The following is an 18,241-nucleotide window of genomic DNA, read 5'->3' as shown; positions in this document are numbered from 1 at the left end:
AAGATGTGTCTGCGCCCTGTTGACTGTGGGCGGAAATTGCTTCCAAGTTAATTTGGAGCATGCGCAATATCAACAGTCCACAAGAGGAAGTGCTAGAAGTCGGACCGGAAGTGGAAGTGGTCCCCGAGGGCTAGTTCGCCGCTGGTGTCAGGAGTATTTTCACGTTTTATTGCCAAGAGGTCTCTGTGATGATTTTGGTTGGTTGCAATTAGGAATTCTGTGAAGTCAGTAATAGAGGAGTTGTCTGTGGAATTAGTGATGGTGGTTTCGGGGCTCGGTGATGGGGGTCTGTGACGTCCGTTGATGGTTGTCTGTGACAGGGATTTCTCGGGTCATTGATGGGCCTCTTTGGGATCAGTGATTGGTGTTTAGGAGAGTCAGTGAGGGGAGTCTGTGGTCAGTGACTGAGAGCCTGCAGGATCAGCTATGGTGATCGGTGAGGACTGTGATCAGCTTGCTTTCTGACCCGAGTTAAAAGTTCAGTTCTTTCAGTTTCAGCCTGTAATATAAAGGTGAACAAGTTTTGATGTGTAGCAGTTTCCTATTGTTCAAATCTAAGTGTTTAAAATTTTTTTCCAGTAATTGTTTTTCTTTGACCCATGAGCCATTTAGAAGTGCGCTTTATGTTTCAATTAGTGTCTGTGGGTGATGCTTCAGTTGAACAATTGCTTTATGGCCTAGTTCTTCCTCATTTTTCATAAATGTCACATCTATTACATGAAAACAGTGTAATATGTTCTCTAATTTGTATTGTTATAGATGTTAATCCCATGTTATATGTATTATGTATCTCCTCACAGATTATTTTGTTGAGGAAGGTAAACTACTCACACTGGAAAAGTTATTTGTCCACCTGTCCTTTCTTCTTTCTGTCAGTTTCTGCTTTATATATTTAAAACTATATTATTGGCACCAGTTGAGTGTATTGCTAATAACAGATATGACTGGCCGGGCCTGGTGGCTCAGGCCTGTAATCCCAGCACTTTGGGTGGCGAGGTGGGCAGATCACCTGAGGTCAGGAGTTCGAGACCAGCCTGGCCATCATGGTAAAACCCCGCCTCTACCAAAAATACAAAAATTAGCCCGGTGTGTGGTGGGCGTCTGTAATCCCAACTACTCGGAGGCTGAGGCAGGAGAATCATTTGAACCTGGGAGGTGGAGGTTGCAGTGAGCCAAGATCATGCATGCCATTGCACTGCAGCTGGGGCAATAAGAGTGAAACTCCATCTCAAAAAAATAAAAATAAAAATAATAGATATGACTAAATAGCTCAAAAGACATTATAGCAATTCAAGCCTTAACCAATAATTTATAAAAGAAATTTGCCTAAATGCTTTCCAACAGTGGATGTTGTTACTTTTTTTTTTTTTTTTTTTTTTTTTTGAGACAGAGTCTTGCTCTGTTGCCCGGGCTGGAGTGCAATGCCCTGATCTCCGCTCACTGCAAACTCTGCCTCCCGGGTTCAAGCTATTCTCCTGTCTTAGCCTTGAGTAGACTTGAGTAGCTGGGATTACAAGCGCTCGCCATCACACCTGGTCTGTTAACTTTTTTAAAGCTTTCATGATTCTAAGGAAAATTTCTCTCTAATTGTTCTGATGCGTTTTTCTTTTAGTTAAGTTGGTATCTTTTTGTTAATTGCCATTTGCTTCCTTTTCTCTGAATTTTCATACCTTTTCCAGTCTCTTTTTTTCTGGCCTTTTCTGCTTAGTGATTGCTAGAGTTAACGTTACAAGCAACCTATCGTCACATATTGAAAAAAATTTTTATATATATGTCAAATTTAATGGTTTATTTTAACATAATTAGGAAACATATAATCAGAAATATCTGGGTTTTTTTTCTATCATAACTTCTGGGTTTCCTGTCATGTGTAATAAGATCCCTATCATCCTACCACAATGCTATACAAATGTATAGTCTGAAAATTATTTTAACATCCTTAGGGGTTTTAAAAAATGCATGTATTTGGCCGGGCGCGGTGGCTCAAGCCTGTAATCCCAGCACTTTGGGAGGCCGAGATGGGCGGATCACGAGGTCAGGAGATCGAGACCATCCTGGCTAACACGGTGAAACCCTGTCTCTACTAAAAAATACGAAAAAAAACTGGCCGGTTGAGGTGGCGGGCACCTGTAGTCCCAGCTACATGGGAGGCTGAGGCAGGAGAATGGCGTGAACCTGGGAGGCGGAGCTTGCAGTGAGCTGAGATCCGGCCACTGCACTCCAGCCTGGGCGACAGAGCGAGACTCTGCCTCAAAAAAAAAAAAATGCATGTATTTAAATATTTAGTGCTGCTGGAATTTGTCTACTTAATAGTGTGAAGTGGGTTGGGCACGGTGGCTCACGCCTGTAATCCCAGCTCTTTGGGAGGCCGAGGCAGGCAGATCACAAGGTCAGGAGATCGAGATCATCCTGGCCAACATGGTGAAACCCTGTCTCTACTAAAAATACAAAAAAATTAGCTGGGCGTAGTGGCATGCACCTAGTCCCAGCTACTCAGGAAGCTGAAGAAAGAAATTGCTTGAACTCCAGAGGCAGAGGTTGCAGTGAGCTGAGGTCGCGTCACTGCGCTCCAGCCTGGCCACAGAGCGAGACTCCATCTTAAAAAAAAAAAATAGTGTGAGGTGGAGATCTAGTTTGTTTTATTCCAGGTGCATGGCCAATTGCGTGCACCAATTAGGGATATGTATACAATGAATGCCGTGTGCACTCTCAGTCACGTATCATTTTCATTTCATATATAGATCAATATTGTCTGATATCTTACTTGTTTTGATTACATGGTTTTCTGTATTAAGTTTTAATATAGTGCATGGTAATTGCTGATATTTATTGCATGATTCTTGCATGGCAGGGAGGCATTGAGTACTTTAAAAACATCATCTCATTTAATCTTAGTAACTGTGACACAGGCATTTTCATCCTTATTTCTGAAACAAAATCTGAGTAACTTCTTTCTATTCTCATTGGTGAAAAGTGGAACAGCTGCAGTTCAAATCCTCAGTAACGTTACTCTAAATTTCATGGCTTTTCCCATGTTTCAGCACTGTTCTCCACAGTTCTGAAGGTGTGGTTCTTGTACCAGCAGCATCAGCATTTCCTGGGCACTTATTAGAAAATAAAATTCTTACGTCCTACCTTAGACCCATCGAAGGGGTGAAGCTGAGAATTTTAAACTATGTTTTAACAAGCCCTCCAGGTGACTTGAATGCACACGTATGTTTGGGAACCACTGCTCTGGTTTCTAGCACAGGGACCTGCACCTTGATGTATCCAGGAAGTGTTTATGTGGTGAATGTTGAATGACTATGTGGACATTGTTTTTCTAGGTTCTTGGGTGTCTCTGGGGAGTCCCTGAGCCAGACCTTCCTCCAGACTGCAGCCCACCTCTTCAGAGCAGCTCTGCTGAGTTCACAGATGACCACTAAACTTCAGGCACCCTAGAGAAAAAGGGTTGAGATCCAGTGTGGCCATGCCAGCTAGTTGGACCTCACCCCAGAAATCCTCAGCCCTGGCTCCAGAGGATCAGGGCAGCTCCTATGAGGTGAGGAGGAGGAGTCCCAGGGGGTGGAATTTCAGTCCGAGAGTAGATAGCTCTAATCTGTCACCATAGCCTTAGGGCAGAGGCAGATAGGCCTTAGGAACCAGCTGGACTCTAGACTTGGTGCTCCTGAAAGAAAACTTGATCTTCCTGTCAAGAATGAACAACACGTGGGTAATGTCTGTATCTCTGGAGGCCGCCTGTGTAACAGTGGAGAGGTGGACTGTCAAGGAAAACTGTTGTTTATTTTGTCATCACACTATATTGATGTTTTGGCTGCAAATAGAATTCCTCGTTATAAGTGACTTTTGTTTGATATTTCGAAAGCATTTTTTCATTTCTTCCTAAACCACCTCCTCAAACACAAATGTTTTCTCTATTTTCTTTCTGAAACTTGTTTTTCAGATGTTGCTTCTCCATTTCTTTTCTCTACCATTTTCTGCTATTTATTTCCTGCTATCCATTCTGGGTAACTTTGATACCTTTCGCCTTCCAGCCCTTCTGCTGAGCTTCTCATTACCGCTATCCACATTTTAACATAATGTTTTCATTTTTACAAACTCTAGTTTGTTTCCTTTTTTTTTTTTTTTTTTTTTAAAGCAGAGTTTTGCTCTTGTTGCCCAGGCTGGAGTACAATGGTGCGATCTTGGCTCACTGCAACCTCCGCCTCCTGAGTTCAAGTGATTCTCCTGCCTCAGCTTCTCGAGTAGCTAGGACTACAGGCATGCACCACCTCATCCGGCTAATTTTGTGTTTTTACTAGAGACAGGGTTTCTCCATGTTGATTGTACTGGTCTTGAACTCATGATCTCAGGTGATCCGCCTGCCTCAGCCTCCCAAAGTGCTGGGATTACAGGCATGAGCCACCACACCCAGCCCTATTTGCATGATTTTATATAATATTCACTCATGATTGAATCTTAGACATAGAAGTAACTATTACTCCAGGAGGCGGAGGTTGCGGTAAGCCAAGATTGCGCCGTTGCACTCCAGCCTGGGCAACAAAAGCAAAACTCCGTCTCAAAAGAAAAAAAAGAAGAGGAAGAAGAACTAGTGTCATTTTTACACAAACTCTTCCAGAAAATAAAAGAGGAAGACCACTTCCGAACTAACTTTGTACAGCCAGTATTACTGTGACATCAAAACCAAAGCACAAAAAAAGAACACTATAGACCAGTGTCTTTCATAATTTTAGATGCAAACATCCTCAGCAAAATATCAGCATACCGAATCCAGCAATGAATGAAAAGAATCATGTACTACAATAAACTGAAATTCACGGGGGGACCCTCTGTATCATTTTGTAATTCCCTGTGAATCTATAATTATTTCAAAATAAAAAGTTTAAAAAAAATACTCCTAAAGAAAGATTATTCCAAAGCATTTGGAATATTTTGGAGTAGTTACGACTGGAAGATCATTGACAAGACCCACTGCACAATTCATATGAGAGAATGTGAATTACAGTTGACCTTTGAACCACATGGGTTTGAACTGTGTGGGCCCATTTGTAACACAGATTTTTTTTTCAGTAAAATTACACTGAGTGTGCCTCCCTCTCCTGCCCTCCCTTCCACCTTCACCTCTTCCCCTTTTGCCACCCAAAACAGCAAGGCCAGACTCTCCTCTTCCTCCTCTTCCTCTGCCTCCTTAACCTGAAGACCATAAAGGCAAAGACCTTCATGATGATTCACTTCCACTTAATAAATAATAAATATATGTTCTCTTCCTTTTGATTTTCTTTAAAGCATTTTCCTTTCTCTAGCTGACTTTTATTATTAAAATACAAAATATAATACATATACAAAATATCGTGTTAGCCAGGCTGATCTCGAACGCCTGACCTCGTGATCCACCCGCCTCAGCCTCCCAAAGTGATGGGATTTCAGGCATGAGCCACTGGGCCCGGCCAAGACAGCCTATTTCAATGGCCAGTTTTGAAAAATGAATAATTGACTGACTGTAGAACACCACAAATAGCTGGAATTCTTTGTTAGATTTCTGTGTTCCACAAATTATGTAAAACTAGATTTTTTTTTTTGAGACAGAGTCTTGCTCTATCATCCAGGCTGGAGTGCTGTGGCATGATCTCAGCTCACTGCAAACTCCACCTCCTGGGTTCAAGGGATTCTCCCACCTCAGTCTCCCAAGTAGCTGGGACTACAGGCACGTGCCACCAGCCTGGCTAATTTTTTGTATTTTTAATAGAGATGGCGTTTCACCATGTTGGCCAGGCTGGTCTCGAATGCCAAACCTCAGGTGATCCACCCACCTTGAACTCCTAAAGTGCTGGGATTACAGGCATGAGCCACCATGTCCGGCCCCCTCTGACATTCTTGCTTGGATTACAAGTGTGAGCCACTGCACCCGGCTAAAACTAGATACTTAATATGTGACCTATGTGAAATATAATTTCTTAGAAATTTCATATTACTCAGGTGTATACATTTGTCAGAAGGTCGAATGGCACAATAAAGATTGTTGCATTTAATTGTGTTGTACTAAATTTTACCTTATCAGATTAACAAATGTTACACCCCAGTTAATGATTTGCATTTTGTGGTGCTTAAGAGAAGTGTAGTGATGACTACAATTTACCTGAAATACATAAAAAAAAAAGTAAGATGGATCAATGCGTGATGAAGCAAGTAGAGTAAGGTGTTAAATGTAGAGCTAAGTAGTGGATGTATAGGTTTTTACTGTACAATTCTTTCTAATTTTCTGAATGTTTAAAATTTTTCATAATAAGCTATTAGGGAAATGGGAGGCAGGTTTTTAAAAAAGGAAGTAAATTGGCCAGGCACGGTGGCTCATGCTTGTAATCCCAGCACTTTGGGAAGCCGAGGTGGGAGGATCACAAGGTCAGAAGATCGAGACCAGTCTGGCCAACATGGTGAAACCCAGTCTCTACTAAAAATATAAAAATTAGCTGGGTATGGTGGCACATGCCTGTAATCCCAGCTCCTTGGGAGACTGATGCAGGAGAATTGCTTGAACCTGGGAGGCAGAGGTTGCAGTGAGCCAAGATCACTCCATTGCACTCCAGCCTGGGCAAAAAGCGAAACTCCATGTCAAGGGGGAAAAAAAAAAAAAAAGACCAGGCATGTTGGCTCACGCCTATAATCCCAGCACTTTGGGAGGTCAAGGTGGGCGGATCACGAGGTCACAAGGTCAGGAGATCGAGACCATCCTGGCCAACGTGGTGAAACCCCGTCTCTACTAAAAATAACAAAAATTAGCTGGGCGTGGTGGTGCGCGCCTGTAATCCCAGCTACTCGGGAGGCTGATGCAGGAGAATCGCTTGAACCTGGGAGGCGGAGGTTGCAGTGAGCCAAGATTGCACCACTGCACTCCAGCCTGGGTGACAGAGCAAGACTATGTCTCAAAAAAAAAAAAAAAAAAGGAAATAAATTAAAAACAATGAAACCCACATTCCATAATCCCAAAATATAGTCACTCCACCCTGCAAAGCTGACTATGCACATTGAACAGGAATGTGCCCTTACAGGGATCAGTGTCCTTCAGGGATGTGGCTATCAATTTCAGCAGAGAGGAATGGCAGCACCTGGACCTTTCTCAGAGAAACCTGTACCGGGATGTGATGCTGGAGACCTACAGCCACCTGCTCTCAGTAGGTAAGCACAGTCACCTTGGTGTCTGAAAGGAGGCCTCACTGAGAGTGCTTTCATTCTCAGTTGATGAATGCTGTTGGCATCTCGAATAGGTGATGGTTTTGTCCTTTTTTCCTCCAGGGTTCTCGGTTTGTTTAGGGTACTCAGAATATTACCCTGTTCTCAGAGATATCTGGTTACTTTCCTAAAGAACAAACTGTCATTGAACAATAAGACTGTATTGGCTGGGCTCTGAAACATAATTAGCTGGACCCAGACCTTTATCATTTCCCATGAACAGGGTATCAAGTTCCTAAACCAGAGGTGGTCATGTTGGAGCAAGGAAAGGAACCATGGGCACTGCAGGGTGAAAGGCCATGTCAGAGCTGCCCAGGTGAGTGACGTGAGGTGAGTGTGACTCAGGTTAGATGGGAGACGGGATGAAATCTCAGCTGTCTTGAAAAACACTGGAACCTGTGAAGTGCTGTTACGACCACTCTTCAGGAAGGTTCTGAATTTTTTGTATTGCTTTTTTTTTTTTTTTTTTTTGAGACGGAGTCTCGCTGTGTCTCCCAGGCTGGAGTGCAGTAGCGTGATCTCGGCTCACTGCAAGCTCCGCCTCCCGGGTTCATGCCATTCTCCCGCCTCAGCCTCCCAAGTAGCTGAGACTACAGGCGCCCGCCACCACGCCCGGCTAGTTTTTTGTATTTTTAGTAGAGACGGGGTTTCACCATGTTAGCCTGGATAGTCTCGATCTCCTGACCTCGTGATCCACCCGCCTCGGCCTCCCAAAGTGCTGGGATTACAGGCTTGAGCCACCGCGCCCGGCCTTTTTTGTATTGCTTGATGCCTCTCAGATCACTAAATGCCTTCTACCTGGATGACCTTCCTTGTTGATTATGAGTCATGTGCCAGTCAGCCTCATTAAAGATATATCTTCATTATGTTCCTTTTCTGTAACATTCTTTTTTTCCCTACCTTCCATATTGTCCTAGAGTCTCTTGTTTACATCCAGGCATTCCTGGATCTGCTTTCGTTCAAAATTACTCTGTGTCACACACTCCCACTCCTGCTACACCCCTTTTATTTCTGTCTTTCTCACCGTAAGATGCCTCAGAACTTTATCTCTGGGCCAGGTGTGGTTGCTCATGCCTGAAATCCCAGCACTTTGGGAGGCCTTGGTGGATGTATCTCTTGAGGTCAGGAGTTTGAAACCAGCCTGGACAACATGGCAAAACCTCATCTCTACTAAAAATACAAAAATTAGCTGGGTGTGGTGGTGCATGCCTGCAATCCCAGTTACTTGGGAGGCTGAGGCGCAAGAATCACTTGAATCTGGGAAGTGGAGGTTGTAGTGAGCCAAGATCATGCCACTGCACTCCGGCCTGGGTGACAAAGCAAGACTCAATCTAAAAAAGAAAAAAAAAAAAAAAGAACTTTATTTCCAATCAGGCTTTCTAACTATTTTTGCTATAGGAATGGCCATGAGATTTCTCGTATCTTCCCAGTCTTTCAGGACTTTCATCCAGCTGATGACTTGGGAATCATTGTCACTTAATCTTTGGGAATACCTCTCTGCTGTGTTTGACATGACATGATTAATCACCCTTTCTCACATTTCCTTCTGATGTTGCTTGAGCAATTCCACACTGTTAGGGTCTCTCTGCCTGGTTGGCTTTTTTTGTTCGTTTGTTTGTTTGTTTGTTTGTTTGAGACAGAGTCTCACTCTGTCGCCCAGGCTACAGTGCAGTGGTTCAATCTTGGCTCACTGCAACCTCCACCTCCCAGGAAATGATTCTCTTGCCTCAGCCTCCCAAGTAGCTGGGATTGCAGGTGCGTGCCACCATGCCTGGCTAATTTTTGTATTTTTATTTTTATGTATTTATTTTTGAGATGGAGTTTCAGTCTTGTTACCCAGACTAGAGTGCAATGGCGTGATCTCAGCTCACCGCAACCTCTGCCTCCCGGGTTCAAGTGATTCTCCTGCCTCAGCCTCCCGAGTAGCTGGGATTATAGGTATGAGCCACCATGCCCAGCTAACATTGTATTTTTAGTAGAGACAGGGTTTCTCCGTGTTGGTCAGGCTGGTCTCGAACTCCCAACCTCAGGTGATCTGCCCACCTCAGGCTCCCAAAGTGCTGGGATTACAGGCGTGATCCACCGTGCCCGGGCTTATTTGTTTTTGTCATGCTTTATTTTTATATTTCACCCAATGAGGTCTGAGTTTAATCATTGTCTTTAGTTTAGGACACACTATGACCATGAATGTGGGTAAAGATTCTCTCTTATTTTTGTGATAAAATCTCCTATTCTCTCTTTCCCCTCACCCATCTCCCTTCCCACCAGAAGCCACTGTTTTGTATAATGGAAGCATTTTTTAATTCGTGCATGTTGTAAAATTTAAAGTGAATTAGGGGCATGGATCATTAGTTTATATAAATCTTATTATGCTATATATCATGTTTTTTGCCTTACTTTTTCCATGTCTATTCATGGTGTTATCTGTTCATCTAGTTTATTTCTTTTAACTGCTGAATTGTTCCCCAGAATGTTTCACCATAAGTAGTGTCACACCCTCCTCATCCAATTACCCACGCTTACCCTTTTCTCTGTGTTCAATCTGGATGAGCCATTTTTACCTTCCCCTCTAGCCTCTGCTACCTGCTCTATGAGCAAAAAGTGACTTACTATCCCTTGAAAAGGGGCATTTGGATTCCAAACCTTTTTTCCAAGGAATCTCTGGGAAAAAAAAGACTTCTTTCCACAATGCAAGGGAAGATGATGACAGAGATGATGTGAGATTGAGATTGTATTTCATTCTAGAATAACTGTGACAGATTGATAACCAGATACAGTATTATCAGAAAAGAAAATAAATATCTAGGCCGGGCACGGTGGCTCACACCTGTAATCCCAGCACTTTAGGAGGCCGAGACGGGCGGATCATGAGGTCAGGAGATTGAGACCATCATGGCTAACACCGTGAAATCCCGTCTCTATTAAAAATACAAAAAATTAGCCGGGCGCGGTGGCGGGCACCTGTAGTCCCAGCTACATGGGAGGCTGAGGCGGGAGAATAGCGTGAACCCAGGAGGCGGAGCTTGTAGTGAGTGGAGATCGGGCCACTGCACTCCAGCCTGGGCAACAGAGCGAGACTCCGTCTCAAAAAAAAAAAAAAAAGAAAAGAAATATCTAAGTGATGTTGCTTTAATCAAGAAAATATTGACTACAAATAGGCATTATGAAATAAGGTTGTCAGAAGAACAATTCATGTGAACCCAAACATATTGCATCCCCGTAAAAACCCTATCAATGTGATTCATTTGGAAATGGCTTGAAGCATAATTTAGATTTACACATTCATTATAGAAATGATGCTTCTAAGAATGTTAAGAAGAGTACTAAATATGGTAAAATGTCTTTCTATACTTACTGTGAATGTACTCCAACAGGAGAGAAATTATGGGACCATAATCAACATAGAAAAATCATTGGTTATAAACCAGCCTTCTCTCAAGATCAAAAAATTTATCCTAGGGAAAAATCCTATGGATGTGCCGAATTTGGAAAGAGCTTCACCTGGAACTCACAGTTCAAGGTACATCTGAAAGTTCCTACAGGAGAAACACTCTATGTATGTATTGAATGCGGGAGGGCTTTTGTACAGAAGCCAGAATTCAGTACACATCAGAAAACCCATATGAGAGAGAAGCCCTATAAGTGCAATGAATGTGGAAAATCCTTTTTTCAAGTGTCGTCCCTTTTCAGGCATCAGAGAATTCATACCGGAGAAAAACTACATGAATGTAGTGAATGTGGGAAAGGCTTCCCTTATAACTCAGATCTCAGTATACATGAGAAAATTCATACTGGAGAGAGACACCATGAATGCACTGACTGTGGCAAAGCGTTCACACAAAAGTCCACACTCAAGATGCATCAGAAAATCCACACAGGCGAGAGATCCTACATCTGTATTGAATGCGGACAGGCCTTCATCCAGAAGACACAATTGATTGCACACCGAAGAATTCATACTGGTGAAAAACCATATGAGTGCAGTAACTGTGGCAAATCCTTCATTTCCAAGTCACAACTTCAGGTCCATCAACGCGTTCACACGAGAGTGAAGCCCTATATATGTACCGAATATGGGAAGGTCTTCAGCAATAATTCCAACCTCATTACACATGAAAAAGTTCAAAGTAGAGAGAAATCTTCCATATGTACTGAGTGTGGGAAGGCCTTTACCTACAGGTCAGAGTTGATTATTCATCAGAGAATTCACACTGGAGAGAAACCGTATGAATGCAGTGACTGTGGAAAAGCCTTCACTCAGAAGTCAACACTCACAGTGCATCAGAGAATTCATACAGGAGAAAAATCATATGTATGCATGAAATGTGGACTGGCCTTCATCCGGAAGGCACACTTGGTTACACATCAAATAATACATACTGGAGAGAAACCTTATAAATGTGGTCACTGTGGGAAATTGTTTACTTCCAAGTCACAACTCCACGTTCATAAACGAATTCACACAGGAGAAAAACCCTATGTATGCAATAAATGTGGGAAGGCATTCACCAACCGATCAAATCTCATTACACATCAGAAAACTCATACAGGAGAGAAATCTTATATATGTTCCAAATGTGGAAAGGCCTTCACCCAGAGGTCAGACTTGATTACACATCAGAGAATCCATACTGGGGAGAAGCCTTATGAATGCAGTACTTGTGGAAAAGCCTTCACTCAGAAGTCAAATCTTAATATACACCAGAAAATTCATACTGGAGAGAGACAGTATGAATGCCACGAATGTGGGAAAGCCTTCAACCAGAAATCAATACTCATTGTTCATCAGAAAATTCATACAGGAGAGAAACCCTATGTATGCACCGAGTGTGGAAGAGCTTTCATCCGCAAGTCAAACTTTATTACTCATCAAAGAATTCATACTGGAGAGAAGCCTTATGAATGCAGTGACTGTGGGAAGTCCTTTACCTCTAAGTCTCAGCTCCTGGTGCATCAGCCAGTTCACACAGGAGAGAAACCCTATGTGTGTGCCAAGTGTGGGAAGGCCTTTAGTGGCAGGTCAAATCTCAGTAAGCACCAGAAAACTCATACAGGAGAAAAGCCCTACATCTGTTCTGAATGTGGGAAGACCTTTCGACAGAAGTCAGAGTTGATTACACATCATAGAATTCATACTGGAGAGAAACCGTACGAGTGCAGTGACTGTGGGAAGTCTTTCACTAAAAAATCACAACTCCAAGTGCATCAACGAATTCACACCGGAGAGAAGCCTTACGTGTGTGCTGAGTGTGGGAAGGCCTTCAGCAACAGGTCAAATTTGAATAAACATCAGACAACACACACTGGAGACAAACCCTACAAGTGTGGCATCTGTGGGAAAGGCTTTGTTCAGAAATCAGTGTTCAGTGTCCATCAGAGCAGCCACACTTGAGAGAAACAGTGTGGGAAAACCCCACTGAGGGTTGGGTCTGATTGTACACTGTTGCATGCAGCAGAAAAATATGTATATTATTGTAAATAGAAACAGTCACATCAGAATGTCACACATGGCTGTTCTGGAGAGGGCCCCTGAGAAGGCACTGAATGAAGCGAGGGACCCTTCCTACATTGTCACCATCCCCAGTAAACCTTGGGGCATTATTCATACTGACAAGGAACCGAGTCAGTTTGGTGAATAGGAAAAGCCTTCTCATAGAAAACGACAATAGAACACTGTTACCAAATTCTTCGTAAGAAAGATCATGTTATGGGAATGATAATCCTATTTACTGTGGATTAGGTATAGTGCCAAGAGTTTGAATGGTAAGACAATATATATGATAGTGATGAATCCTCTGTAAGTTGTTTGTTCCAGAACACACTGTCTAGCAGAATTGTGGGTTTTTTCTCATTCTTCTTTTGAATCCAACACAGTTGTGTATATCCAGTTCCCCACTGAGTATTTCTATCAAGCGAGAGATACTGCAATAAGACAAACTCCCTATGTTTTCAGACACAGACCTCAGAGTGTATGTTGAGTCCCCACTGTCATAGAAAAAGACTTGCAGACCCCTTCATTATCTGCCAGGACTGTCTCTGAGCCCCACAGGTCCTCAGCACATTGTGTTTGATACCCAGCACAGTGTTTTTTCTCTTTCTTTCTTTTTCTTTTTTTTTTTTTTTGAGACAGAGTCTCACCCTGTTGGCAAGCTAGAGTGCAGTGGCGCTATCTTGGCTCACTGCAACCTCTGTCTCCCGGGCTCAAGCAGTTCTCCTGCTTCAGCCTCCCGAGTAGCTGGGATTGCATGTGCCACCATGCCCAGCTAACTTTTGTATTTTTAGTAGAGACGGGGGTTTCACCATGCTGGCCAGGCTGATCTCGAACTCCTGACCTCATGATCCGCCCGCCTCGGCCTCCCAAAGTGCTGGGGTTACAGACGTGAGCCACTGCGCCCAGCTCAGCACAGTGTTTTGTACACTCCCACCACCCTCAAGAAAGCCTCTGAGGTTAGAATTTTCAGGTCATCTGGGGCAACTTAAATTCTTCCTTCTGCTATTACAATTCTTCCCACTGAGTTGCCTTTCTTTTTTTTTTTTTTAATTTACTTGTTGCTGAGTAGAAGCCCAGCATTTTACTTTCCATAATGATGTGACTTTCATAAGTTGATAACTCATGAAATCAATCTTACTTTATGTGAGATATGAGATAAATCATAAATCATATGAAATAGATAACTCATGAAAACTAACCCCACCATATGTTCACTGTGTACTTGTGTCCATGTTCATCCCATGCACCCCACAAGGACCTTGCCTGCCATGTGCCTCAAACATCAGTTCAGTTCCTGACTGAGGGCCTTTGTATTTGCAGTGCCCATTGCAAAGAGCACAATTCTTTATTTTATCTGTGACTTGTCCCTCATGTCTTTTTTTCCATGACACCTCCAAATTTCCAGCCCCTTACCCTTCCTCCTTTATTCTTCTCCCTAGCACTTTCCACCATACTGCCTGGTATATTTTGCTCATTTCTCTGTGGCTTCTACACTAGAAAATATTTCCCTTTTGTTCACCACTATGAGTCTAGACCCATGACTGCCATACAGCAGGCATTCCATAAATGCCCCTGTGGAGAGTTGACCTGTGCTTCTTGCGTGACTTCTGTCTGTTTTTTTCTGTGTTGCAGCATAAGAAGCACTAACAGGGAGAATCAACTTGCCTAAAACACACCAGGCTTTTTCACCTCCAGTCTGTAACTAGGCTATATCCCTTCTCAACCCTAAAGCTAAAAAGTCACTGTAAAACTTTTGGTCTGATGCTAAAGAAGGGAAAACAGGTACAGGAGATCCCATGTGAATGCTTGCTTCTAGGATTCCCTGCCATGATTCCAGAATCCCTCAGCTCCAACGTGATTACAAAAGACTCCCTGCTCATTCTTCCTCAGCATGCACAGCTCTGCCCTGTCTCAGTTGCAACTCGACAGAGCCCCACTTACTGCAGAACCCAACCCACACACCTGCTCATCCTTCACTGAGAGGAGTGCCTGAAGCCAATAGCAGGGAACTAGAACAGACATGGGTGGATCTTCATTGGATATTAGCTATCTTGCCCTAGATAGGCGGCAGTGACCTTACAGATGCTGGCAGATGATCTGATTGGATGCGCAGTTGCTGGGTGGCCCCTCTGGAACTTGCAGAATGGTTTGGGGTCAGTCTATTGGCAATTCTGGGAGTGGGAAATATTTGGGCTCTGCAGAGATGGTTTCACCTTTAGGAAGGGCAGTATGGGGAGGTGAAGATGGGGCCCAAAGGGTAGAACATAGTCAAAGGGGCAGGGCCATAATGCCCCTTTAATTCCCAAGCCCTAGTTGGGCAGTGCTTGGTGACACATCCCATTACCTCACCTTACATCAATGTCTACTGAGCCATCATTAGCTCTGCTTCCTCACTTCTTCACAGTTTCTGATGGCCCATTACATGCTGCTCAACATCTTAGACCAATGTCTGCTGACCGATTACCTCCCTTCACCTCATCCAGCACTGTGTCTGAAGCTTCACTATTCTTCCTGCAATTCTGGATATCTTGTGATACACTATGATCCCCAACTTAGGACAATGTCTGCTGATCCTCAGGAGGGTCCCTGGAGATCATCTCTTCCTTTTTAACATACCCTAGAACCAAGTCTGGTCCCCTTCATTATTCCCATTTTACCTTACTCCTAAGTGTATCACTCCTCATGAATTCCAGGAAATATGGAGGAAAACACATTTCCCTGTACATGACTTTCAATTATTTGTCCTTTATATTTATTGTAATGTAATATTTTAGTACTGACATATATATGTGTTTGTATACCCATTTATATAAAAGACTAGTTTTTAGAGAAGTTTTAGGTTCACAGCAAAACGGGGCAGAGGTACAGAGATTTCCCACATATCCCCTACCCTCACGTGTACACAGCCTCCCCCATCATCAGCATCCGCCTTCAGAGTGGTACTTTTGTTACAATTAATGAAACTACATTGACGCTACCGGCCAAAGTCCATGGTTTAATTAGGGTTCAGTCTTGATGTGCATTCTGTGGGTTGAGACAGATGAGTAATGACATGTATGCATTATGATAGAAGGATAAAGAGCAGTTTTACTGTCCCAGTAATCCTGTGTTTTGCCTACACCCCTACACCCCTGCCTATTTTCTTTTTTTTTTTTTTTTTTTTTTTGAGACGGGGTCTCGCTCTGTCGCCCAGGCTGGAGTGCAGTGGCCGGATCTCAGCTCACTGCAAGCTCCGCCTCCCAGGTTCATGCCATTCTCCTGCCTCCGCCTCCCGAGTAGCTGGGACTACAGGCGCCCGCCACCTCGCCCCTAGTTTTTTGTATTTCTTAATAGAGACGGGGCTTCACCGTGTTAGCCAGGATGGTTTCGATCTCCTGACCTCGTGATCCACCCGTCTCGGCCTCCCAAAGTGCTGGGATTACAGGCTTGAGCCACCGTGCCTGGCCGCCTATTTTCTTTTGTCTCCATAATTTAGCCTCTGAACCATACAGTGTGCAGCCTTTTCAGATGGACTTGTTTCACGTAGTAATGTGGATTTAAGTTTCTTCCATGTCTTTTCGTGGCTTGCTAGCCTTTTTTTTTTTTTTTTTTGCATTGAATAATATGCTATTGTCTGGATGTACTGTGATTTATTTGTCCATTCACCTACTGAAGGACATTTTAGTTGCTTCCAAGTTATGTTGATTATGAATAAAGATGCTATAAACACCTGTGTGCAGGTTTTTGTGTGAACATGACCGTAATATTTTAAGGTCATATTTATTGAGGTATAATTTACATACAGTAATATTCACCCAGTGTAGAATTTTCAAAGTTTTGACAATTACATCATGCAGTCAATACCACAATCAAGACAGAGAAGAGTTCCCTCACTTCCCTACATTTCCTCCTATTACTTTTTAGTCCATCCCTTTCCCCACCCCCAGCCCTTGATCACAAGCCCATTTTCTGTCTGTATAATTTTACCTTTTCCACATGTTGTATAAATGGAGATATCCTGTGTGTGTCTCTGTGTATATATGTGTATGTATCTCTCCTTTTGAATTTGACTTGTTTCATTTAATGTGATGTATTTGAGATCCATCCATATTGTTAGATAGAAATGGGAAACAAGGTGATGAAAAGATGATTGACATCTTTAATTATCAAGAAAATGAAAATGAAAACCATATGAGATACCTGTACACACCTTTTAGCATGCCTAACAATAAAGACATAATACTGAGTTGGTAACAATGCAGAGCAATGGAAAATTTCCTGCATTGTTGGTAGAAATGCAAAATGTTACATTCACTTTGGGCAAAAAGTTTGGCAGCTTTTTTTTTTTTTTGAGATGAAGTTTTGCTCTTGTTGCACAGGCTGAAGTGCAATGGTGTGGTCTTGGCTCCCCACAACCTCCACCTCCTGGGTTCAAATGATTCTCCTGCATCAGCTGCCCAAGTAGCTGGGATTACAGGCATGTGCCACCACGCCCGGCTAATTTTGTATTTTTTAAATAGAGGTTTAGTTAGGGGTTTCTCCATGTTGGTCAGGCTGGTCTGGAACTCCCGGTCTCAGGTGATCTGCCTGCCTCAGCCTCCCAACATGCTGGGATTACAGGCGTGAACCACCATGCCTGGCCTTGGCAGCTTCTTATACTGTTAAACATACACTTATCATATGACCCACCAGTCCCGCTCCTAGGTATTTGCCCTAGATAAATGGAAAATTGTTTATATAAAACTGTGTGTACTCAAATTTCACAGCAACTGTATAATTGCCAAAATTAGTAAACAACCCAAATGTAACAGTGGGTGATTAATCAAACATCTATACAATTGAATACTACCCCAACGTGAAAAGAAGTCATTTACTGACACTGGCTGCAACATGGATGAATCTCAGAAGTACTGTTTGATTTTACTATGTGATAATTTAAATGACATTTGAAAAATTATTGGATACTAGATTATAAAAATATAGATTTATGTATTTTAATTTTATGTGTGCATATCATTATACAGTATATATTGTATTTACAGTATGTTATAGCATATTCTAATATTTATTATACCTTACTACAATAAAATGTTCCCATTTTATATAATATATAGTATCTATTGTATGATTATATAATTTTTATATTTTATATATCAAACTTTCACGTAACATTTCAGTTATTTCTACTTTTACATAATCACATTTAATGTTTATAGTATGAAGTTACAACCATAATAACAGGTCTTAGGGTTCAGACAGCCTGCAGTTGGAGGTGGTCAATATTTTTATTATTTGTCAAGAATCCCAATTCTGGCTGTTTTAGCATCCAGGAAGCTTTCTCCAGCTTTGGGCTTTTGCACCAACTGTGTTCTTTGGGCATACTCTGCTTCCCCAGTGCCCATGCATCGTGCTTTCTTCCCCCATCTTTGAAAAGCATCCACCCACCATTTGTATCTGAAGTAACACATCCTTTGGGGTCACTTGCTGCTGCATTATTTTGTATATATTTGTGTTGCAGGCATCACCATCTGACTTGATATTAAA

At 42.5% G+C, this 18,241-nt stretch overlaps 1 protein-coding gene across 5 annotated transcripts; it reads left to right on the top strand.

Moving 5' to 3' along the window:
• Window positions 1-87: 87 nt before the first annotated feature.
• Window positions 88-17,781, top strand: LOC105495439 (zinc finger protein 585B). 5 transcript variants are annotated; one of them, XM_071086475.1, is made up of 5 exons: window positions 88-179; window positions 3,327-3,541; window positions 7,047-7,173; window positions 7,451-7,543; window positions 10,602-17,781. In XM_071086475.1, exons 2-5 carry the CDS (start codon window positions 3,470-3,472, stop codon window positions 12,617-12,619), a joined length of 2,310 nt encoding a protein of 769 aa, XP_070942576.1. In that variant the 5' UTR covers window positions 88-179; window positions 3,327-3,469; the 3' UTR covers window positions 12,620-17,781. The 5 variants fall into 5 exon arrangements, with proteins under 5 accessions (XP_070942576.1, XP_070942578.1, XP_070942577.1 ...); XM_071086477.1 differs by having other exon boundaries at window positions 113-197; XM_071086476.1 differs by having other exon boundaries at window positions 141-436.
• Window positions 17,782-18,241: the final 460 nt, after the last annotated feature.

The sequence above is a fragment of the Macaca nemestrina genome, chromosome 20 (genome assembly GCF_043159975.1).
Source record: "Macaca nemestrina isolate mMacNem1 chromosome 20, mMacNem.hap1, whole genome shotgun sequence".
Lineage (NCBI taxonomy): Eukaryota > Metazoa > Chordata > Mammalia > Primates > Cercopithecidae > Macaca > Macaca nemestrina.
Note: the sequence above shows the minus strand (reverse complement) of the source record. Positions and strands in the feature narration are given on the sequence as shown.

What these genes read in the sequence shown, in the direction of transcription:
- LOC105495439 (XM_071086475.1), top strand. Translation starts at nt 3,470, where the DNA reads ATGCCAGCTAGTTGGACCTCACCCCAGAAATCCTCAGCCCTGGCTCCA. An exon ending in ATCAGGGCAGCTCCTATGAG is followed by an intron (nt 3,542 to 7,046) that starts GTGAGGAGGAGG and finishes GTGCCCTTACAG; the next exon opens with GGATCAGTGTCCTTCAGGGA. An exon ending in GCCATGTCAGAGCTGCCCAG is followed by an intron (nt 7,544 to 10,601) that starts GTGAGTGACGTG and finishes GTACTCCAACAG; the next exon opens with GAGAGAAATTATGGGACCAT.